The 18,304-nt window shown below is 52.8% G+C and overlaps 1 protein-coding gene across 1 annotated transcript in view; it reads right to left on the bottom strand.

The window, feature by feature from the left end:
• The window catches only part of PLXNA4 (plexin A4), a 483,041-nt gene that overhangs the window by 52,049 nt on the left and 412,688 nt on the right, over positions 1 to 18,304 (bottom strand). Inside the window, exons 14-21 of the mRNA XM_027538965.1 lie at positions 17,974 to 18,091; positions 12,234 to 12,370; positions 10,823 to 10,987; positions 8,477 to 8,570; positions 7,758 to 7,997; positions 6,959 to 7,105; positions 5,707 to 5,941; positions 2,611 to 2,753 (exon numbers count right to left, since the gene is read on the bottom strand). Of these exons, the coding sequence (XP_027394766.1) occupies positions 2,611 to 2,753; positions 5,707 to 5,941; positions 6,959 to 7,105; positions 7,758 to 7,997; positions 8,477 to 8,570; positions 10,823 to 10,987; positions 12,234 to 12,370; positions 17,974 to 18,091 (1,279 nt within the window). The remainder of the gene's footprint in view (positions 1 to 2,610; positions 2,754 to 5,706; positions 5,942 to 6,958; positions 7,106 to 7,757; positions 7,998 to 8,476; positions 8,571 to 10,822; positions 10,988 to 12,233; positions 12,371 to 17,973; positions 18,092 to 18,304) is intronic.

The raw sequence follows: 18,304 nt of genomic DNA, 5'->3' as shown, positions 1-18,304 counted from the left end.
ACTCCTGAAGCTTTCTGGGCAGAGGAAGGAGTCTGCTGTCATTCATTCTGCAGCCCCGGAAGCCTCTGTTTAGGGGATGCCTTAGCTGCAGGGGGACAAGGCAAGCAGGGCCAGGGCAGTGCACAGTGGGGGAGGGAGCTGGCTCCATTCTTGGGGGCCTGGGCTGGGTGTGAGGGGGCCCAGAGTTTCTGTCTGTTGAGCCCAGCTTGCTGGGTAGGGCTAGTGGACTGTGCACCTTGCTGAGGATTAAGGCTAGGACTTGGGCAGCAGCTTCTCTCAGAAAACTAGCTCTCAAGGAAAGGCCCGGGGAAGTGCTGCTAGGTAAGGATGCCACCAGCTTTCAGCAAAGGGCTGGGTACAGTTCAAAAAGGTAACGGAGGGAATCATTAGGATTCTGGTCCTGGGCAAACAGGGCTGCTACGGACAGTGAAGCAGGCTGTGTACTGCACAATTCCAGGAAGTGCTGCATATGATCGGTGCACTCTGGAGCAGTGCCGTGTTCGATTGCACCACCACCCACAACATCCTGTCGGGGGATGAGCCCTGAAATTCCCCTCCACCACTTGGAGCAGCCCTTCGGCATGTACTGCTCTTGGGTGATCACTATTCCAGCACCAAGCCAGGCCTGACAATCCAAACATCTCCAGAAAGACTTCCTTAGTGGTCCAGTGGTTAAGACTTTGCCTTCCAATACAGGGATGCGGGTTTGATCCCTGGTCGGGGAGCTAAGATCTCACCTGTTTCATGGCCAAAAAAAAAAAACACATAAAACAGAAGCAATGTTGTAACAAATTCAATAAAGACTTTAAAAATGGTCCACATCAAAAATCTTAAAACAACAAAACAAAATTACGGAGGTGCAAGGGCAGGTGGAAAAGACATGAGATAGGATCAAATGAGGAATAAGATCATACATAGCATGTGGCATGCTTTATAATCTGGGCCATAGGACTGGTCAGGAAAGCAGTGTGGAGTGAGTATGCATCCAGAAGAAAACACCCTGTGTGGGAGAAGGCTGTGCCCCAGCCCTGCTCCAAAGTATTCAGGCTGCCCTCCAGGGATGCTGGCTTAGAAGTGGTCTCAGCAAATCTGATTTAAAAGTTAAATGCTTAAAGGAAATCTACTTGGAATTTCGAGCTAGTGAAAAAGAGAGAATAACTTTATATACTCATCGTAGTTGAATTCTTATTTTGAGGGGTATGGGCATGTTCAAACACAACTTCCCTTCCTAGCACTGACATTTCTACCCTATTTCAAACATACATTCATCCAGTCAAATCATTCAGCACTTCTTGCAGGCCTACTATGTGCTGAGCACTCTTGCTGGAAGACACAATAGATAAATAAGGTACGCAAGACAAAGATATGAAAGGTATGGAAAACAAAGTTAAATAAGGTATGCGCAGTCCACACACAAGTCATACACACGCGCACACCCCCCACACACACGCGCGCTCCTGTGCTTCATTCCACAGTCAAGTCAGAGAAACAGGTGGGCCCTGAGCACTGGGGACTTGTTGCGTTTCCTGCAGGGGACACAGCTTCTATGGCCCCTTGGAGAACCCATGCAGACATTCCCACGGGGGTCAGCACCTGCTTAACCGTGCAATTCAAGTGACAGGTCTGTTTCTAGGTTTTGGACAATAGAAACATGGAATCAGGTTTATCTTCCATGGTGCTCTGGCTGAAGATTTTTGATCCATCCAAAGAAGTCTCCAGAGCCGCAAACCATGACATGGACATAGTCTCTCAGAAGCCAAGTATACAGCCCCGTCCCTAAGAATATAGACTCTGGAGTCTACCTGCTGGACTCAGATCCCAGCCCCACTACCTCCCCACTGTGTGATCTTAGTTTCATCACCTGTGAAATGGGTGTGCCTGCTTCTGAGGGCTCCTGGGAGGTTACATCAATGTGTACATGTAAAGTACTGAAAACGGGACCAGGATACTAGTCAGCAGTCAACTCAGGGCAATTATTCCTTAGAATTACTACTTTGCCCTGCTTTCCTCATTTATATGTTTCGCTTTTCTCTGGTGTTTATCTTTATAAGTCATTCCAAATCCCTTTCAGAACAAAGCGTAATATGAATATATGCATAAGCCAGACACTACACTAGACAGTAAGTGGGATAAAGCGTTCACAGGATGAGGTCCCTGCTGGTACAAAGGCAGTTACGTTCTTATCATTCACATCCCCACCCCCCTCCTGAGCACGGCAGTTATCTTTTCCATATTTATTTATTGAGCACCAACTAAGTGGCGAAGTCCTTTATACTGTGGTTTCTTAAACAAGCATTCACAAACCCCCTACACTGTTGGCCAGATTTCCTGTTTCTGCATACATGGACAATTTTTGTGGGGGAGAGAAAGTCTTTGGCTTCCATCTAATTCTCAGGGGATCCACAGTCCCTTAAGACCCAAAGCCCTACTCTCACCTGTGCTCTGAGATCCCTTTCGTCCCAAGGGACAGACTGGCTCCACAAGGTCTTGTCCCCTCCCTGGACTCAGCTGACCCTCCTCTGAATGAGGTGGCTGGACTTGGTCACCAATGTCTCTCTCTGCACTGACACTGTGACGGGAAAGGACTCGACCATGGCGACTGCTTCTCACCTCGAGGTCCCGGAGGACAGGGTGGTCTTCGATTCCCGGGAACAGCACCCGCATGGTGTAGGTTCTGTAGTCCAGGAAGGGAATCCCGGCTCCGTCAAGGTCACTGGTCAACTCGTGGATGTCCGTCTGTAGCTCGGCAAAGGCTGGCACAGAGACAAGCTCATGAGACTGCTGTGTGGGGCCAGCTCAAGAGCTGCTCTGCCTCGCAACACTCAGAACCCTCTCCCAGGCCCCTGAGACCTGCACGATGGACCACAGTAGTGTAGGAATAAGGAGGGGCTGTTTAATGCAGCCGAGGTGAACAATATAGGAACGAGAGAAAGATGCACAACGAAGAAGCTTGTCTTGGGCCAAATTCCTTCAAAACATGACTGGGGGCCAGAAGGTCCACAGATCTGCACTGTTGCTGGGGCCATGAGGGCCTCCCACTCTGAAGACAAGGGCTTTGGCTCTTGCAAGATACATGGAGGGGTAGGGGGATGTGGAAGGACATGGGGAGTGAGGGAGAAGTTCCAGTGATAGCCTGCTCTGGATTCTATGCTTTACAGTGGGTTTCCTTATAGGAGTTAGGAACACTTTCTTCCAAAGTCCCAGTTCTTGGCCTCGCAGATTACCGGAGCCATCAGATCACCAAATGGGGCCAGATGAAGGCTCTGCCCTACTGATACATCCCTCCTGGATAAACACACAGGGCCTCACTTTGTCTTTTCTTGCTCAAGGTGATGTTATCTGGTGGTGAATCGTGATCTTCAGATGGGTACCACTGCCTGTGGGGACAGCCCAGACCTCCAGACGGTCCTGAAGTTGCAAGACCAACCTCCATGGCCCCCCGAGAAAGTTCCATACATGGACCCATTATCACACAGCCGTGTGATCACACTCTGTCCTGGGTACAGCCCTCCTCTCCAGGAGGCTGTCAGCGGTAATGTGCTTGGTCCTTCCTGCCTCCATCTTCTCCCTCAGCACATGCAAATGCACTCGTACACACATGCATGCAAACATGTGTGTGCACATGCACACACACACCAAACCAAGATGGATTAAAATACACATGCAAAGAACAGGCAGTGGACGTTGATTAGGCAATGCTTCTTTCTATTTATACAGACAAAAGTATGAAAAAAATGCTTTGTGAGCTCAGAAGGAATTCACAAGCCCAGTGTAGGTCCAGGGCCCTTGAAATGCCAGTCCTGTGCCCAGTGGGCTCTGCAGATGACATGATCATAACACAGCTGCCCAGGCACTGTCAGTGGGCCCCACTGCCCCCCAGAAGTGCTGACTTCCTGCCTGTGACCCTGGAGCTCAGAGCCTTGAGGATACCAATGCTTCTTGCTTGACAGAACAACGGGGAGGTCCCAGGACCCCTCAGAAGCTACTGTAGACCCCTTCGATGTTGCTCTCTCTCTGCACCCCTGGTCACACTGACACGGGGAGCAGGGTGATCCTTGCCAAGAAAAGTGATTCAGAAGGCAGAGCAGCCCTAACACAACTGAATGGAACCTGCACCAATATGTGTGAGCTTACACCAATGTGTGTGAAAGGGGAGTCAGTAAGCCTTTCTGGGAAATACTGTCACCAAAAGCCCTGATGAGCACTCATGTGTGTGCCGAGTGAGGAACACACACGTGTGTGTCTATCTCTGGAAATGTGTGTGTGCATGGGTGTGAGTGTAAAGGTGTGTGAGGGCATGAGTGACCACCTGAGTACCGAGTGTCTGTATGTGTGTGTGCATGCATATGTGTGTTTATACCACCAAAGGTCAGGCCAGCAAGGGCCCAGGCAGGGCCTCTTCTGAGTCTGTGACTGGGTATGGCCTGGCTCATTGTCAGGTCTTCGGGAGGTTGCCTTCCCTGGACCCAGTTTGCCCTTTCAATGTTCAAGAGCCGGCCCTGGGCATGCCTGAAAATACCTTCAGGGCCAATCCTACGGGTCTTTGCTCTATCTCCTCCTCCTACCAACGAGAGACGGCCCTCTCCTGAGCCGGAAGCCACTGTGTGACCGCTAATTCCTCCTTCTTCCGAATGTTCTCCGAGAGGAACCCGGCTTCACACTCTCCTCGTGCCCCCCTCCCAGCTGGGGGGCTCAGCTGGCAGGAGGAGAAGGAGGCGGTTGGCTTTTTATAGGTCTGCAGCTTTCCTTCAAGTCACCGAGTGCCTCCAACATTCAAAGCCTCACGCCTGGCACACATAAAAGAGATTCTAATCACTACACCTAATTAGAGGGAAGAGTACATTGCGGAGAAAAAAATTAAGCAGCATAAATATAATAAAAGGCGGTAATTAACAGTCCCACAAGGCGGATGCTGTGTTGACAGCTGAGGATGTGGAGAGAGGGTGGAAGAGGTCTGCTTCCCCATCCGAGCACCATGGCCTCCCTGGTGGGAATGCCAGAGCCCCAGGTACAGGCTGATCACTCCATGTATAAAGCTCCACAAAGAACCAGCCCAGACCCTTGCAGGGTGACTCACGAATGATATCCTGGGGGTGACAAGAGTCTGACTCCTAAATTTCCTTCTTGGATTTAGTGTGGCTGATTGCACTTCATGGTGTTGTTGGTAATTTTTTAAAAAAATATAAGCTGTGAAATACTCTTTCCTCTAAATCTCAGATCGGCCCTCCAGCCTTATGTTCCTTCTGAAGGAAGAGAGCTGAAGATTACTTGAATGTGTCATGGCAAGACACCTCCGCGTCTCCCTGAGAAGAGAGTGCCAAAGCCACCCTGGCCAGGATCCTGGGCTGGAGACGGCTCTGGTGCTAGCGTTAGTCGCTCAGTCGAGTCTGACTCTTTGTGACCCCATGGACTGTAACCCACCAGGCTCCTCTGTCCGTGAAATTCTTCAAGCAGGAACACTGGAGTGGGTAGCCATTCCCTTCTCCACGGAATCGAACCTGGGTTTCCTGCATTACAGGCAGATTCTTTATTGTCTGAGCCACCAGGGAAGCCTAGAAATGGCTCTAGTGGGGTTTAAAATGGCTTGAGGTAGAGGTTCTGGAGGCAGGAAACCCAGGCCTAGCACTGCCCACTGCTGCTGGTGTGTGAGATGCACACACACACGCGCGCACACTCACGCCCGACTCCCCACCACTCCCTCTGTACCTTCCTTGCACTCCAGGGCCACGCGGGACTCCAGGTTGTCCATCTGCATTTGCAGCCGCTTTAGAGTCAGGTCACTCTCACGGGACTTGCGCTTATAGGCGATGAGCACGGCCACAATGAAGATGATAAGGAGGCCGCCGGCCACGGCGATGCTGACGATGGCAGGCAGGCTGAGCGGGCTGTCTGGGGCTATGTACACCATCCCTGGGGAGTACTCCATGCCACCGACTCGGGCCTGGGGGGGACACACCAGGGGAGAGGGAGCTGGGTGTGGGGATAGAGCATCCCAGGGAACAGACCCAAGCCACCAGTGAGCTGGGCACCAGGGCCGGATGAGGGAAATGGCTCCAGGGAGGAGGATTATCACTGGCTGTGAAAGCAGATGAGCGGCCATCGGGGCAGAGGGAGGATGGATAGCTCAGCTTTCCCCCAGAACTGGAAAAACCACACGTTATTTTATTTGGGAACAAACATGGCCATCTTCATGAGGAAATGGCATTCAACTGGAATCTAAAAAAATCCTGCTACTGCTGCTAAGTCGCTTCAGTCGTGTCCGACTCTGTGTGACCCCATGGATGGCAGCCCACCTGGCTCTACCAATTCTGGGATTCTCCAGGCAAGAATACTACATGACCTCAAAGACTGGCTCCCCGAAGACACATCCCATCCTGAGGACTGATGACTCAGGCACAATACGTGACATTATGTCCAGCCTGGGTCAACAACACTCCTCCCCGGGAAGCACCTCTTGCTTCTAACAGGTGACTTGGCGTGCATGTCTGCTCAGTTGTGTCCGACTCTTTTCGACCCCATGGACTGTAGCCCACCAGGCTCCTCTGTCCGTGGGATTCTCTAGGCAAGACTACTGGAGTGGGTTGCCATTCCCTTCTCCAGGGGATCTTCCTGACCCCAGGGATCGAACTCATGCTTTTTATGTCTCCTGCATTGGCAGGTGGGTTCCTTACCACTGAGTCACCTGGGAAGCCCAACAGGTGACTGAGCACATCACTGGATGCTGTTTGGCATTGCCCTTACTGCAGCACCAGCCAGTATGGAAAGAATGACAACACAGAAGAAAGAAATTTGAAGTGAAATGAGGAGAAGAAACAGGAGTGTGGGTGAGCCAGGAGGAAAGTTCAAGAAAGCCAGAATCCCCTGTCGGAAAGCCCTGATGGCCCAGGATGGAGCAGGACCACTCCTCCCACAGCATCCCTGGTGCCCGCCCATCCGGTGTGGGTCCCGCCAGCCTCACCATCACTTTGTGCCTGCCGATGAGGTTGGGGGACTCGCAGAGCAGCTGCACATCCGACACCGTGACGGTGCAGGGCTTCTCCCCAATCAGCACGGTGTAGTTCAGCTTCACATTGCCCCCAGCAACAGGTGGGATCAGATTCTTGCCCTGCATGGACAGGAGCGCGAGTTCTCACTCCAGTCAGGAGTACAGATATTGGCTGGCCACCATGTCCTCCCACCCTGAGGCCCCATCCATCTGGGGAGCTGGTGGAGAGGCCACTTTCCCTAGTTAAGTCCAAAAAATTCATAACACCTATACTACCATACTACTATTCCCGTTTCCTCAGTGGGAATCAATAATCAAGGTACTCTTTTCAGCTTCTCCCAAAGGCAGCCTCAGAATCCTTCTCAACACAGAGCTGTAGTCAGTCACTACCAGTCTATTCAAATTGTCATATGAGTTAAAATTAATTTATTATCCATGCTGCAAAGAAGTCCTAGAAGGTGGTTTGCAAAGAGCTTTGCAAGAGGAAGCAGTATGAGTCTTTGACCTCCCAAGTCCTGGACTCGAGCCAAAGCTGGGAGTCAGATGGCCAGCGTGGATCCGGCTGCCCTGACTAGGCTTTGGTGACCCACAAAGAGAGTGCACATCTTAGTACAGACTCGTAGGGAGCGTTTACCATAGTCTGGGCTGTAACTCAGCCTCTGCTAGTTAGTGACACCACCATGAGATCTGGCAAAAGGCCATGACTCCTGGCCTCTTCCTGGGACATGGAAAGCCTCCCCTTGCACACCTCCTACCTCCCCCATCAATCTACCTTCAGGATGATGGGTGTGCCAGGCTTGAGCTCCAGGATTCCCGAGGGGCTGAAGGCCTCAAACACAGGGTTGGGGTAGTAGGTGAAGTTGGTCATGTTGAGGATTAGCAGGGACTGGACATTGTCTAGGATGAAGCCAAACTCCTCGGGCCTCTCTGTCAGGTCGGACTGGTGGTCGGGTCCCAGAGCGAGGGCTGGAGCCTGGCAGGTCATCTCAGTGGCGTTCAGAACCTCACAGAGCTGGGGAGGAGTCAGAGAAGGTTTATGTCTCGGGTCTCCACACACCCACAGCCCCAGCCACCCACCAGGCCTCCCTCCATGGTGTTGTACAGCATGGTGTTGACACGGGATGTTATAGACAGGTCCCAACAGCCTGACCTGGAAATTCAAGGACAAGCTCAGAAGCTGGTCCTTACCTCTGCTCTTCATGGCAGCTGTGGCAGGCACTAGGCTATCTCTAAGCTAAGGAGTGCCACAGGAGATCAGAGGAGGAAGGAAGAAGGATCTGAAACCTCAGAAACCCAGGAGCAATGGCTCCTCCATGCCTTTAGCCAGAGTGTGGAAGGGGCCTCATGCCTGCTCCCGCATCCCACTATCCCAGTGTCTGGGGGCGTTGCACGCGATGAGTCATCAGTGTATGAGATGAGCCTGCCTGAGCCCCCAGAGAGCCCCACACCCTCTAGGGCAGCCCTCTCTGAGCCCACTAGCCCGGGACTCACATTGATGTGCTCCTTCCCTCCATGCTTGGCCCGGATCTGGGGGTTCTGTATGAGGTCCAGGTGAGTACCCCACACGGCGATGGGTGTGTTCCCACTGACCGGGGAGAAAGAAGGCGGCGTGTAAAGACAGGGACGGGAATAGTAATGACTCTCGAGCACAAAGATGATGATGACGGTCAATCAGGCTGAGCTCTGGCACTGAAGATAATGATTACCAGGGGGCATGATGACGTTCATGGGGACAAGATGACAAGTGACTGTATAATAATAAGGATGAGCTCTCAGCAGCCAAGGGGAAGACAGTGATGACCAGATGTCCGCAGCCGTCCTGTGCCGAGCTCATTCAGAGTGTGGACACCCCACGGAGGCTGAACCTGCAGCACGGCCCTCTTGCCCCTTCCCCGCTGCTGCTCCCTGCCCCAGCCTCCTGACCTGAGCCAGCTGCTTCTCTGTAGCCCCCCGGGGGCTCTTCCCCTGCCCTTCCCAGTCTCAGGGAACTTTCTTCACACTGGCCTTGCTCCAGACCATCTTCTACCAGACCCTCCAAAGTCTAAGCACAGGACAATCACACTACAAATTTCCACCTTAGAGGCTTCAGCTGGCTGGGACCTGGGAAAGGCTGAGGCTCAGACACTCAGGAACCTTCTGTAAGAATGTAAATATGAAACATTTCAGGGCTTTCGCACCCTGGGCGGGGGTTGGCTGGAAGATTGCTGATAGGAGAGATCATAGGATTTGTCTTTGGTAGCTTTGCATTGGAAACCTGGATGCCACTGTCCCACCCTCAGTGCCACTGAGATGCTGGCATGGGATGGGGAGCCCCAACCACTCAGAACGCACCTCCAGCCTTCCACTCGATGTGAGGGTGACTGGGGGTGACTGCCAAGTGCCAGGAAGGCCAACATCTCTATTTCTGTGACAGCGACATGAGGAAGAGCTGAATTAAACCAGGCTGTGAACGCCTTGGGGAACCATAGAGTTTGTCTAAGAATAGGGGGCTGTGCCAACTTCCTGGACTCACCAGGCCCTGGGGGCAAATCCTGGAATAGCTTTTACAGGCTCTTTGGTCCTCTCTGTGTCTTATATTTATTTGCTTTCAGGTTACAGTTAAAGCTTGTAAGGCCTGGGCCTTAGAGAGAGTAACTGTTGAGGACAACAAAGGCTCCCAAAGGCTGCCCTTCATCTGGGTGTGTAAGGCCAGGTGACAAACTTCCCGTAAAGGGCCAGAGCATAAATCTTTCAGGTTCCTCGGGGCCATATGATCTGTTGTAATTACTCAGCTCCGCTGCTGTGGTGAGCAGGCAGCTAGAGACAAAACATATACGGATGAGTATGGCCGTGTTCCAATAAAACTTTATTTATGAAATCAGGCAGACAGCCAGATTTGGCCCCTGGGCGGGAGTCTACTGACCCTGTTTAAAAGACTGTTTTTTGGACTGGAGTCATCATTGACCCTTCTCTGCTTGTGGAGACCACATCTTCATGCTTTCCCTGGTCTCCTGACCCCAGATGGCTTCCAGAGCTGAAGCAGCCAGTTGGGTGGGCTGAGGATGGAGTGTGGGGAGGAGGGGAGGGGAGGGGAGGGGAACCAGGCACCGCACTGGGTGTTTGTAGCTCACATAATCCTCTCCGGGTCCTATGGAAACCATGGATCCAGGGAAGCCAGCTAATCTTTAAGGTCCCTTGGCTGCTAAGCAGTGGAGCTGAGTTGCACTCAGTCCTTCTAACCCTAAGTCTACTTCCCACCCTGCTCCCTACCCAAGCATTGATACAAAGGTTTCCCAATGATCACCAGGGAGCATCCATGCCGTCAGGATGCCCTCAGCAGCCCCTTCCAGCCTCCTAGTTGCCCATGCATGCTTGTGTGCTAGGTCACTTCAGTCATGTCTGATTCTGTGCGACCTTATGGACTGTAGCCTGCCAGGCTTCTCTGTCCATGGGATTCTCCAGGCAAGAATAATGGAGTGGGTTGCCATTCCCCTCTCCAGGGGATCTTCCCTACCCAGGGATCGAACTCGCATCCCTTACGTTTTCTGCATCAGCAAGCAGGTTCTTTACCACTAGCACCACTTGGGAAGCCCAAAGTTCCCACCAAGATTTGAACTCGGATCGCTGGGTTCAGAGTCCAGGGCACTCACCATTTTCCTAGTTGCCCACCAATCCTCACATCGGGGACTGTAAACTCCTGCTGGTCAGAGTTTGGCCTCCAGGGCCGGGTCCTGCTCAGAGGCGTTCTCATTAGAAAGAGGGAGCCCCGGCAGGAAGGTCTGACCCACACCACTCCCAGTTCATCTCCTGGGTTTCTGAGACTTAAGGAGGGAAACCCGAGGTCGGGGCAGCCCCTACCTGACGATGCTCCACTCGGGCTCGATCCGCACGATGGTGGGATCCTCCACGTACTGGAAGAACAGGTCCTGGTGGATCTTGGCCCTGTCCACCTGCACCGTCACCTTCATTTCCAGCACCTCTTCTGAGGACGTTGTGTTGCAGACGATGTAGGACGGAGAGCGCCTGGAGGGAGGAGGGGAGACAGGGAGCTGGGCTCCTGGGTGTCGATCAGGACTGTGGTCTGGGGTCAGGGCCCTCCTGCCCCCCTCCCTGTTCATCAGACTCCTTGGGTGCAGTGGGTGAGTGCTGCCCTGGACACTACTGATCTGAGATCTACTGATCAAGACTCTGTCCTTGACCCAACTGTAGACAGGTTCCTCGGAGCCCGCTTTTTTGACTAGACTTCTTTCTGGGGCCCTGCCTTTCACTCGCCTACTACCATTTTTAGCAAGAATCCTGCTAACTCAATTTAGTAAGAATCCCCCACCCCACCCTGATATCTGAATACCCTTGCTATCTGGGCAGCTTCTGCCTCCCTCACTCTTGATACCTGATCACCTTGACTGCCTTCAGCAAGAGTCTTGTTAAGTCGGTTTAGCAAGAATCCTCTTAACCTTGTTTCCTCTTAGTAATTTTCCATCCTCAGCTTCCCTCACTGTGCTCCTTGGCTATAATTCCCCAGCTGTCTGCTGTATTTGAAGTCTGATCTCTATCCCCGTTGCAATAGTCCTGACACCTATTGCAGTAGTTCTGAACAAGCTCTTTCTTACCATTTTAACAAGTGTCAGAGCCATGTTTTCTGGAACACTCAGGCAAGGTCTGGCCTGGCCTGATTCAGATCAGGCCCTCAGTATAGCACTCTCCCAGGACAATCTCTCTCTGCAGAGCTTCCTGCCAACCACACCTCTTCTAGATGTGCATTAGATGTACCTCTCGCCTCCCGCCTCCTTCCCAACCCTCACCCCCAACCCAGGTTCCTGGCTCCCAGTTCCTGGAAGGTGTGTCCTCTTGGGACTGGACACTGGAACCAGAGGAAGGAAAGGAAAGTCAGTTGCCTTTGGAGGTTCTGTGACCCTTGGCCAGGTTTTAGCAGTCCTGGCTGGCTCTGCAGTAGCTGCCCAGGAGCTAACCCAGGGGGCAGGTACCCTAGATTCCAAACCCTGTCCTATGGAACCCTAGGGTCCTGCACAGTGGGTGGTATGGGGGCACCCAGGCTAAATGGTAGGAGACAGCATGACAGGTCCATCCAGGGTAGGGATCCCTGGCAGGTCCCCGGACTGAGCCACAGCCAAGCATGCCCATAAAGTCTCCTCTCAGAGAGAATGGTCACTTTCTCAGGAAGGAAGAAGCACCTCCCAAAGGTCATCTGGAGTCAGCCCTGCCCACCCTCTGCGCCGGGATCCCTGGAGCTGGCCCTGAGGTGAGTTACCTGTGGAAGAGGCAGGGCTGCTTGCCGAACATCACTACCACGTTGCTGCCTGCGTTCAGGTTGGTGCCCGTGATGGTCACCTGTGTGCCTCCGGACCTGGGCCCCCGGCTAGGCTTCAGGTCTGAGAGAGTCAGCGTCTGTGCAGGAAAGGATCTGGCCTGAGGACACTTCTGGGCAGGCCTGGGGCAGCGCCCCACTCCTGGAGCCACCTTCCGGAATCCTTAGTCATGGCAGCCTCCCAGCGAGCAGGTTCACATGCCCTTCATATATATACATATATTTAATCGCTCCATCAATTCTACAAGGTAGGCATTATTGCCCATCTTAAAGACAAGAGTCAGAGATGTTAAGTTTCCAAGGTCATAAAGTGAAGCAGTGGCCTGAGACATGACTCCAGGGCTGGAGTTCACCCCTTCTCCAGTCTACAGCGTGGGTTGCTTTCAAGAAGGTGAGTCGCCCCGTCCACAGGCCTCTCACACAGAGCTGCCCAAAGCTCCCAGCGGCCAGGGCCACAGGGTGTGTGAGTTCCACGGAAACCCAGGAGAAGCAGCAAGGAAAGGTCAGGGGATGGAGTGAAGAGTCGGACTGGGGGCGGGGTGGGGAGGGGCGGGGGACAGCTCTGTGAGCAGAGGATTTGGAGTTTCAGTTTGTTCCTTCATTAGCATTTTAATGGAAAAAACTTTCCTTAGTCCCAGGTGAAAAGCCTGTATCTGCATTTAAATGAAGATTTCTCTCTTCTCTACTCCCTTAAAGAATTCAGCACCAAAAGTTGAACCCACTCAGCTCCTCGAAGCGGGCAGGCCACCTCCGCTCGGCGAGGCCTCGATCGATAACACAAGGGGAGGAGACGTGTCAAGCGAAGCCTGCAGCCCGGCGGCCTGACAGGGGCGCGCCTCGGTTGCCTCATTGGGTGGGGGACGCGCCGGGACATACGAGTACCATTGCGCGGGCGCGTTCGCGAGCCCGCCCACCCGGTGCCTGCTGATCCCGAACCTGGCAGCCCCGTGGCACCCACCGAGCCCAGGAAAGGCTTATCCTGGCTCTGATGCTGGCTCACCCTGAGATCCGCGCAAAGATGGGAAGAAGCTTCGGAAAGAGCCTTCCTTTCTCAGCTTTGCCTAGATCGCGCTGTGTGACCTGGCGCAAATCACTTAACCTCTCTGATCACAGAGAATGAAAAAAAAAAATGGTTTTCTTTGAAGCGCCTGACAATTTTCTGGTTCTAATCTCCCACTGATGGTGCCTTTGTCCGGCAGTCTGTAAAGGGAGAGCTTTCAAAGGTGGCTCCTGCTGACCTCCCCAGAGAGGAAAGGGGATGTGAGTGAGTTACTTAGGAGAAGGGGGCAAAGGGAAACAGAAAACAGGTTTTCTGACAGCTTGATGGTAGAAGGGGTAGAGGTGAATAATCCTGGCTTTGCAGTGGCATTTCTGTGTGGGGTTAACTGGGCCCGGAGTTATTCCAGGGGCCTGGGAGAGGGCGACAGGGGCAGGTGTTTAAAAATGGTGAGAAATTATTCATTATCCAAGGCTTGCTTCACAAATATTTCTCAGTGGGTCTGCATCGGAAATCAAAGTTGGCATTTTTTGCTACCTCCTCCCCTGGCTCCCTCCCTTCACAGAGATCTCTAGGAATGGAACTGGTGACAAGCCCGAGAGTGCTGACTTGGGGTCTGTTGGCCTTGGCATCATGGTTTGGGGCGAATAAACCCACACATCAGAGCCTGGCTTAATTTGTGTAGGGAAACTGAGGCAGACCCAAACTTTACCCCGAACTTGCATTACTTTGCCAACAAAGGTCCGTCTAGTCAAAGCTATGGTTTTTCCAGTAGTCATGTACGGATGTGAGAGTTGGACTATAAAGAAAGCTGGGCGCTGAAGAATTGATGCTTTTGACTGTGGTGTTGGAGAAGACTCTTGAGAGTCCCTTGGACTGCAAGGAGATCCAACCAGCCCATCCTAAAGGAAATCAGTCCTGAATATTCATTGGAAGGACTGATGCTAAAGCTGAAACTCCAATACTTTGGCCACCTGATGCAAAGAACCGACTCATTGGAAAAGACCCTGATGCTGGGAAAGATTGAAGGCAGGAGGAGAAGGGGACAACAGAGGATGAGATGGTTGGATGGTATCACCGATTCGTTGGACATGAGTTTAAGCCAGCTCCAGGAGATGGTGATGGACAGGGAAGCCTGGCGTGCTGCAGTCCATGGGGTTGCAAAGAGTTGGACACGACTGAGCAACTGAACTGAACTGGCACAGGGCGGGGGGGTGCGCTCCCTAGCATCACCAGGTCCTGAGAAGTACCCCTATTCCCCAGAGGAGCTGAAAAGGGGCTCCCCAACTGAATCAAGAGGGCTTCTGTGGGAGGTCCCAAGAGTGCCCCCTGTAAGCTGCCCAGCAGGGTGGGAAGGAAATGAAGGCTCTGACGTGCTGGGAGGAGGGGGATGTGATGGAGGAGCATTCTGTCCTTCCTGCCTCCTTGGTGTGACTCACAGCCGGGGGACTTCTGCTCCTCATTCCCACCATGAACTCCTAGAAGCTCTGTTGCTGGTAGTTGTATGGAGGCCCTCAACGACCAGATCTTTAAATGCAACCTGGGCTGTAGGTGGATGCTGGGGTCCCTAGCACCATTCCCCCTCCCTGAAGCTCTTCCCAAGAGGATGTGTATCCCCAGGAGAGTTCATCAAATAGAAAAGTGACCCACGTCTGGGTCCCCGGGACCCCTTGGACCAGTGCATTTTTGCCTTGTAGCCACACCTCGCATCTTCCTTGCCCTTCTGCTCCAATCTCTCATCTAGCCCATCGACCCCTGCCTCCCAGCTCCCTTCTGCTCCCATCTTTTGGTGCCCTTCCATGTCACACCTTATGCCAGGAACAGCCTCCCACTACGTGAGATCCATATGGAAAGCTGTATTCTGTCTTAGACAGATCCTGCCTTTCCTTCTGGCTCCTTCCATGAAGGCTTTCCTCAATACCCTACATCCAACCATATCCTGCTCTGGGGTAGAAATGATCATGCTGGCAAGACTGACCTTCCCTAAGAGCAGAAGGAAGAGGCTTTTGAATGTCTCCTGCCTGGACAGGTTCTAAGAGTTAAGCCCAAGAGCAGACAGCACAGAAAGAGCAGCAGAAGAAGGAGACAGAGAAGGGAAGGAAGTCAGGCCACTCAAAGGCTTGAGGAAGGATTGGATAGGTGGGCAGAGCGGACCGAGGAACTTGGACAAAGTCTAGAGGCAGTGGGCACCTTGGGTTCTCCTGGAGCTGGGGGCTGACATGATGAAAATGGTATCCCCCCCATGTGGCTGGATTAGAATGGGCTCAGGCCAATGGCAGGGATTTAAGGGGGCCAGTGTAATGACACAGGGAATGGGGAGAGTCAGACTCCAGGACATGGTGATGGAGGGACTGACATCAGATGTCAGGGGATCCTCAATCACAAGGCCACCGATGTGGTGGGCCCGGGGGACAGGAAATGGGCAAGTGAGGGGGACATGCTGTTTACAGGAGCTGACAGCGGGTCTACCCTCCCATGGGTATGGGAGTTGATGGCAGGACATGCAGGGACAGTAGCCTTTGAGTTAGTCACAAGGGTGAGAAGCCTGGCTGGAAACACACCAGAGACAGCTGAGGCACAAAGCAAACATCAGCCTCATGAAGTGGCGGCTGTTCCTGGTACCGTTCACTTGGTCTCTGCCAAGAGACCACGGGATGAACACCGTTCCAGGTCTCTGACTGGCCAAGGAAGTCCAGCGCTTGCTTTGGCCATGCAACGGTGTCCTCCCTTTTACCACAGCTGCCAGGTAATTCAGAGCCAGGTTTCATGCCCAAGTATCGATGCCCATGCCACACCTCTCAGACATGTGGGGAGCATTGTCACTGACTCTCCCTGGTTTGGCCTCTCTCTGCTTCTTATCTCAGCTCTGCTGGAATAACAGTATCTGGGTATATAAATGTATATATATATTATATGCATGCATGAGTGCTAAGTCACTTCAGTCATGTCCAACTCGTTGAGACCCCCATGGACTGTAGCCTGCCAGGCTCCTCTGTCCATGGGATTCTCCAGGCAAGAATACTGGAGTGGGTTGCCATGCCCTCCTCCAGGGGATATTCCCCACACAGGGATCGAATCTGAATATCTTAACATCTCGTGCTTTGGCAGGAGGGTTCTTTACCACTGGCACCACCTGGGAAGCCCATGTATATTATATACATTTATATAAATATATATACATATATCACTAGTTGTCTTAAGGTGTATTGGCTTTAACTTGAAAATTCCCTCAAACCCTTTCAGAACGAGGTGTGGGTACAAATGCTAAAACAAATAGGTAAAACTATATATCCACTAAGTCCATGACGTGTGTGTTCTTCTCCATGAGTTCTTATGTGTAGGTTCAGTGTCAGCCGTGTTCATAAGGTTGGCTGGTTTTCAAAGAGTAGAGTGGAGAAATGGAGAGATCAAGATGCAGGCAGGGAGGGGCACCTGATGTACATCCCTCCTGGGGAGTCCTTCATCTCCTCTCCTCTTCTGGACTGTGGGCTGTGTGAGGGAGGGGTTGCATGGGGTCTGATTCATCACTGTATCACCTGCAAGTCAGGCCATCAAAGCATTCAACCAATTAAGCAAGTATTTATCAAACAACCCAGGGAGAGGTACTGTGCAAGATGATAAGTGGTTGTCAGCTGAAGGGAAGAAGAAGGAAGAGGAGGAAGGCAGTTGAAAGAAGAGGGAAGAAGGAAGGAAAGAAGGAGAAAAACGGGCCCCTATGACATATTTCAGGGCATTTGATGCCCAGACCTAAAATCCATCATTTCAGGCTTCCACTTCCAAAAGTAGCTGAGAATCACGAGGAAATGATCTCATCACATCTGTCATTAACCCAAGAAGTTAACTGGATGGTAAGTTTTGTAAATGACACCACATGTGTGGCAGGGGATGGTCCCCTGCCTGCAGAATCCTTGGCCAGGGCTGTTCAGCAGCCTTTTCAGGGTCTGAGGAGGGTCTGGTCTAGAGGGAATGTGAGGGCAGTGGTGGGATCTGCGGAAGCTATGGGATGGGGAGGGAGATGTGGGGAAGGGTGTTGGGGCAGGCGGGGATAAGAATGTGGGAGGAGGCAGGTGGAGTGTGGACGAGATGCGGGTGAGGAGCTGGGGTGAAGGAGGTCGAGGACTGGGATGCTGGTGAGTGGGGATGATGGATGGAAGGGGCGGGCTGCCAGCACACAGGGAAAGGGCGGGGCACAGTAGGCAAGGTGGCAGGACTAGAAATCATCACAGTAGTGATACCAGAAGTGATCGATCTATTCTATCCAATCTTCGCAACAATACTGTGGCGTAGTTGCTATTATCGTCATCCTCATTTTACAAATGGAGACACTGAGGCACAGAAAGGTAAACCACTTGCCCAAGTTCACCCAGTTATTAAGTGGCAGAGCCAGGGTTCAAATCCCAAGAGTTCCCATGCACAGCCCACACCCTCACCCACCAGGTCAGGCTGACACTCAGCCAGAAGGGGACACTGGGGCCCAAGAGTCAAAGCCACTTCCCTGGAGCCCAGCCCAGCCCCTCAGGGTCAGGATGTGAACCCAGGGCTCCCCGACTCTCAGGCGCTACAGGACGGGACTCCCAAGAACTTGGCCTGGGTTTGCCCACAGAGGTCCAGAAGGGCCCGGCAATCACGGTAAAGAGGCCGGTGGCCAGCGCTCGCCCAGCCAGGCCGCTGGTGGTCAGGACTCACCATGAAGTAATAGAGCTGCGAGGACCTGGCCATGAACTCAGGCCGACACACGGCCACACAGATCTCCACGAAGCCGGCGTGCTGGCTGGGCTTGGCCTCCCCCATCTCACACACAATCCTGCAGGAGGAGAAGACGGCCCCTGGATCACAAGGAGGTCACAGGCCTCCTTGCCATGATCCGTGGGCCCCACACCTACCTGGGCCTCCTTCTCTGCAGTACCGTCTCAAGGATGGGCAGGGGAGGAGGAGGTGAAAGACACTGATTCCTGCGGCAAGGGCTCCTCCCTGGTTCTCAGGAAATGAAGTGTGATCTACAGGGGTCTCCTTGGGG

The sequence above is a fragment of the Bos indicus x Bos taurus genome, chromosome 4, assembly GCF_003369695.1.
Source record: "Bos indicus x Bos taurus breed Angus x Brahman F1 hybrid chromosome 4, Bos_hybrid_MaternalHap_v2.0, whole genome shotgun sequence".
In the NCBI taxonomy this organism is placed as follows: domain Eukaryota; kingdom Metazoa; phylum Chordata; class Mammalia; order Artiodactyla; family Bovidae; genus Bos; species Bos indicus x Bos taurus.
The sequence above is the reverse complement of the archived record's forward strand: the minus strand, read 5'-3'. Positions and strand labels throughout refer to the sequence as shown.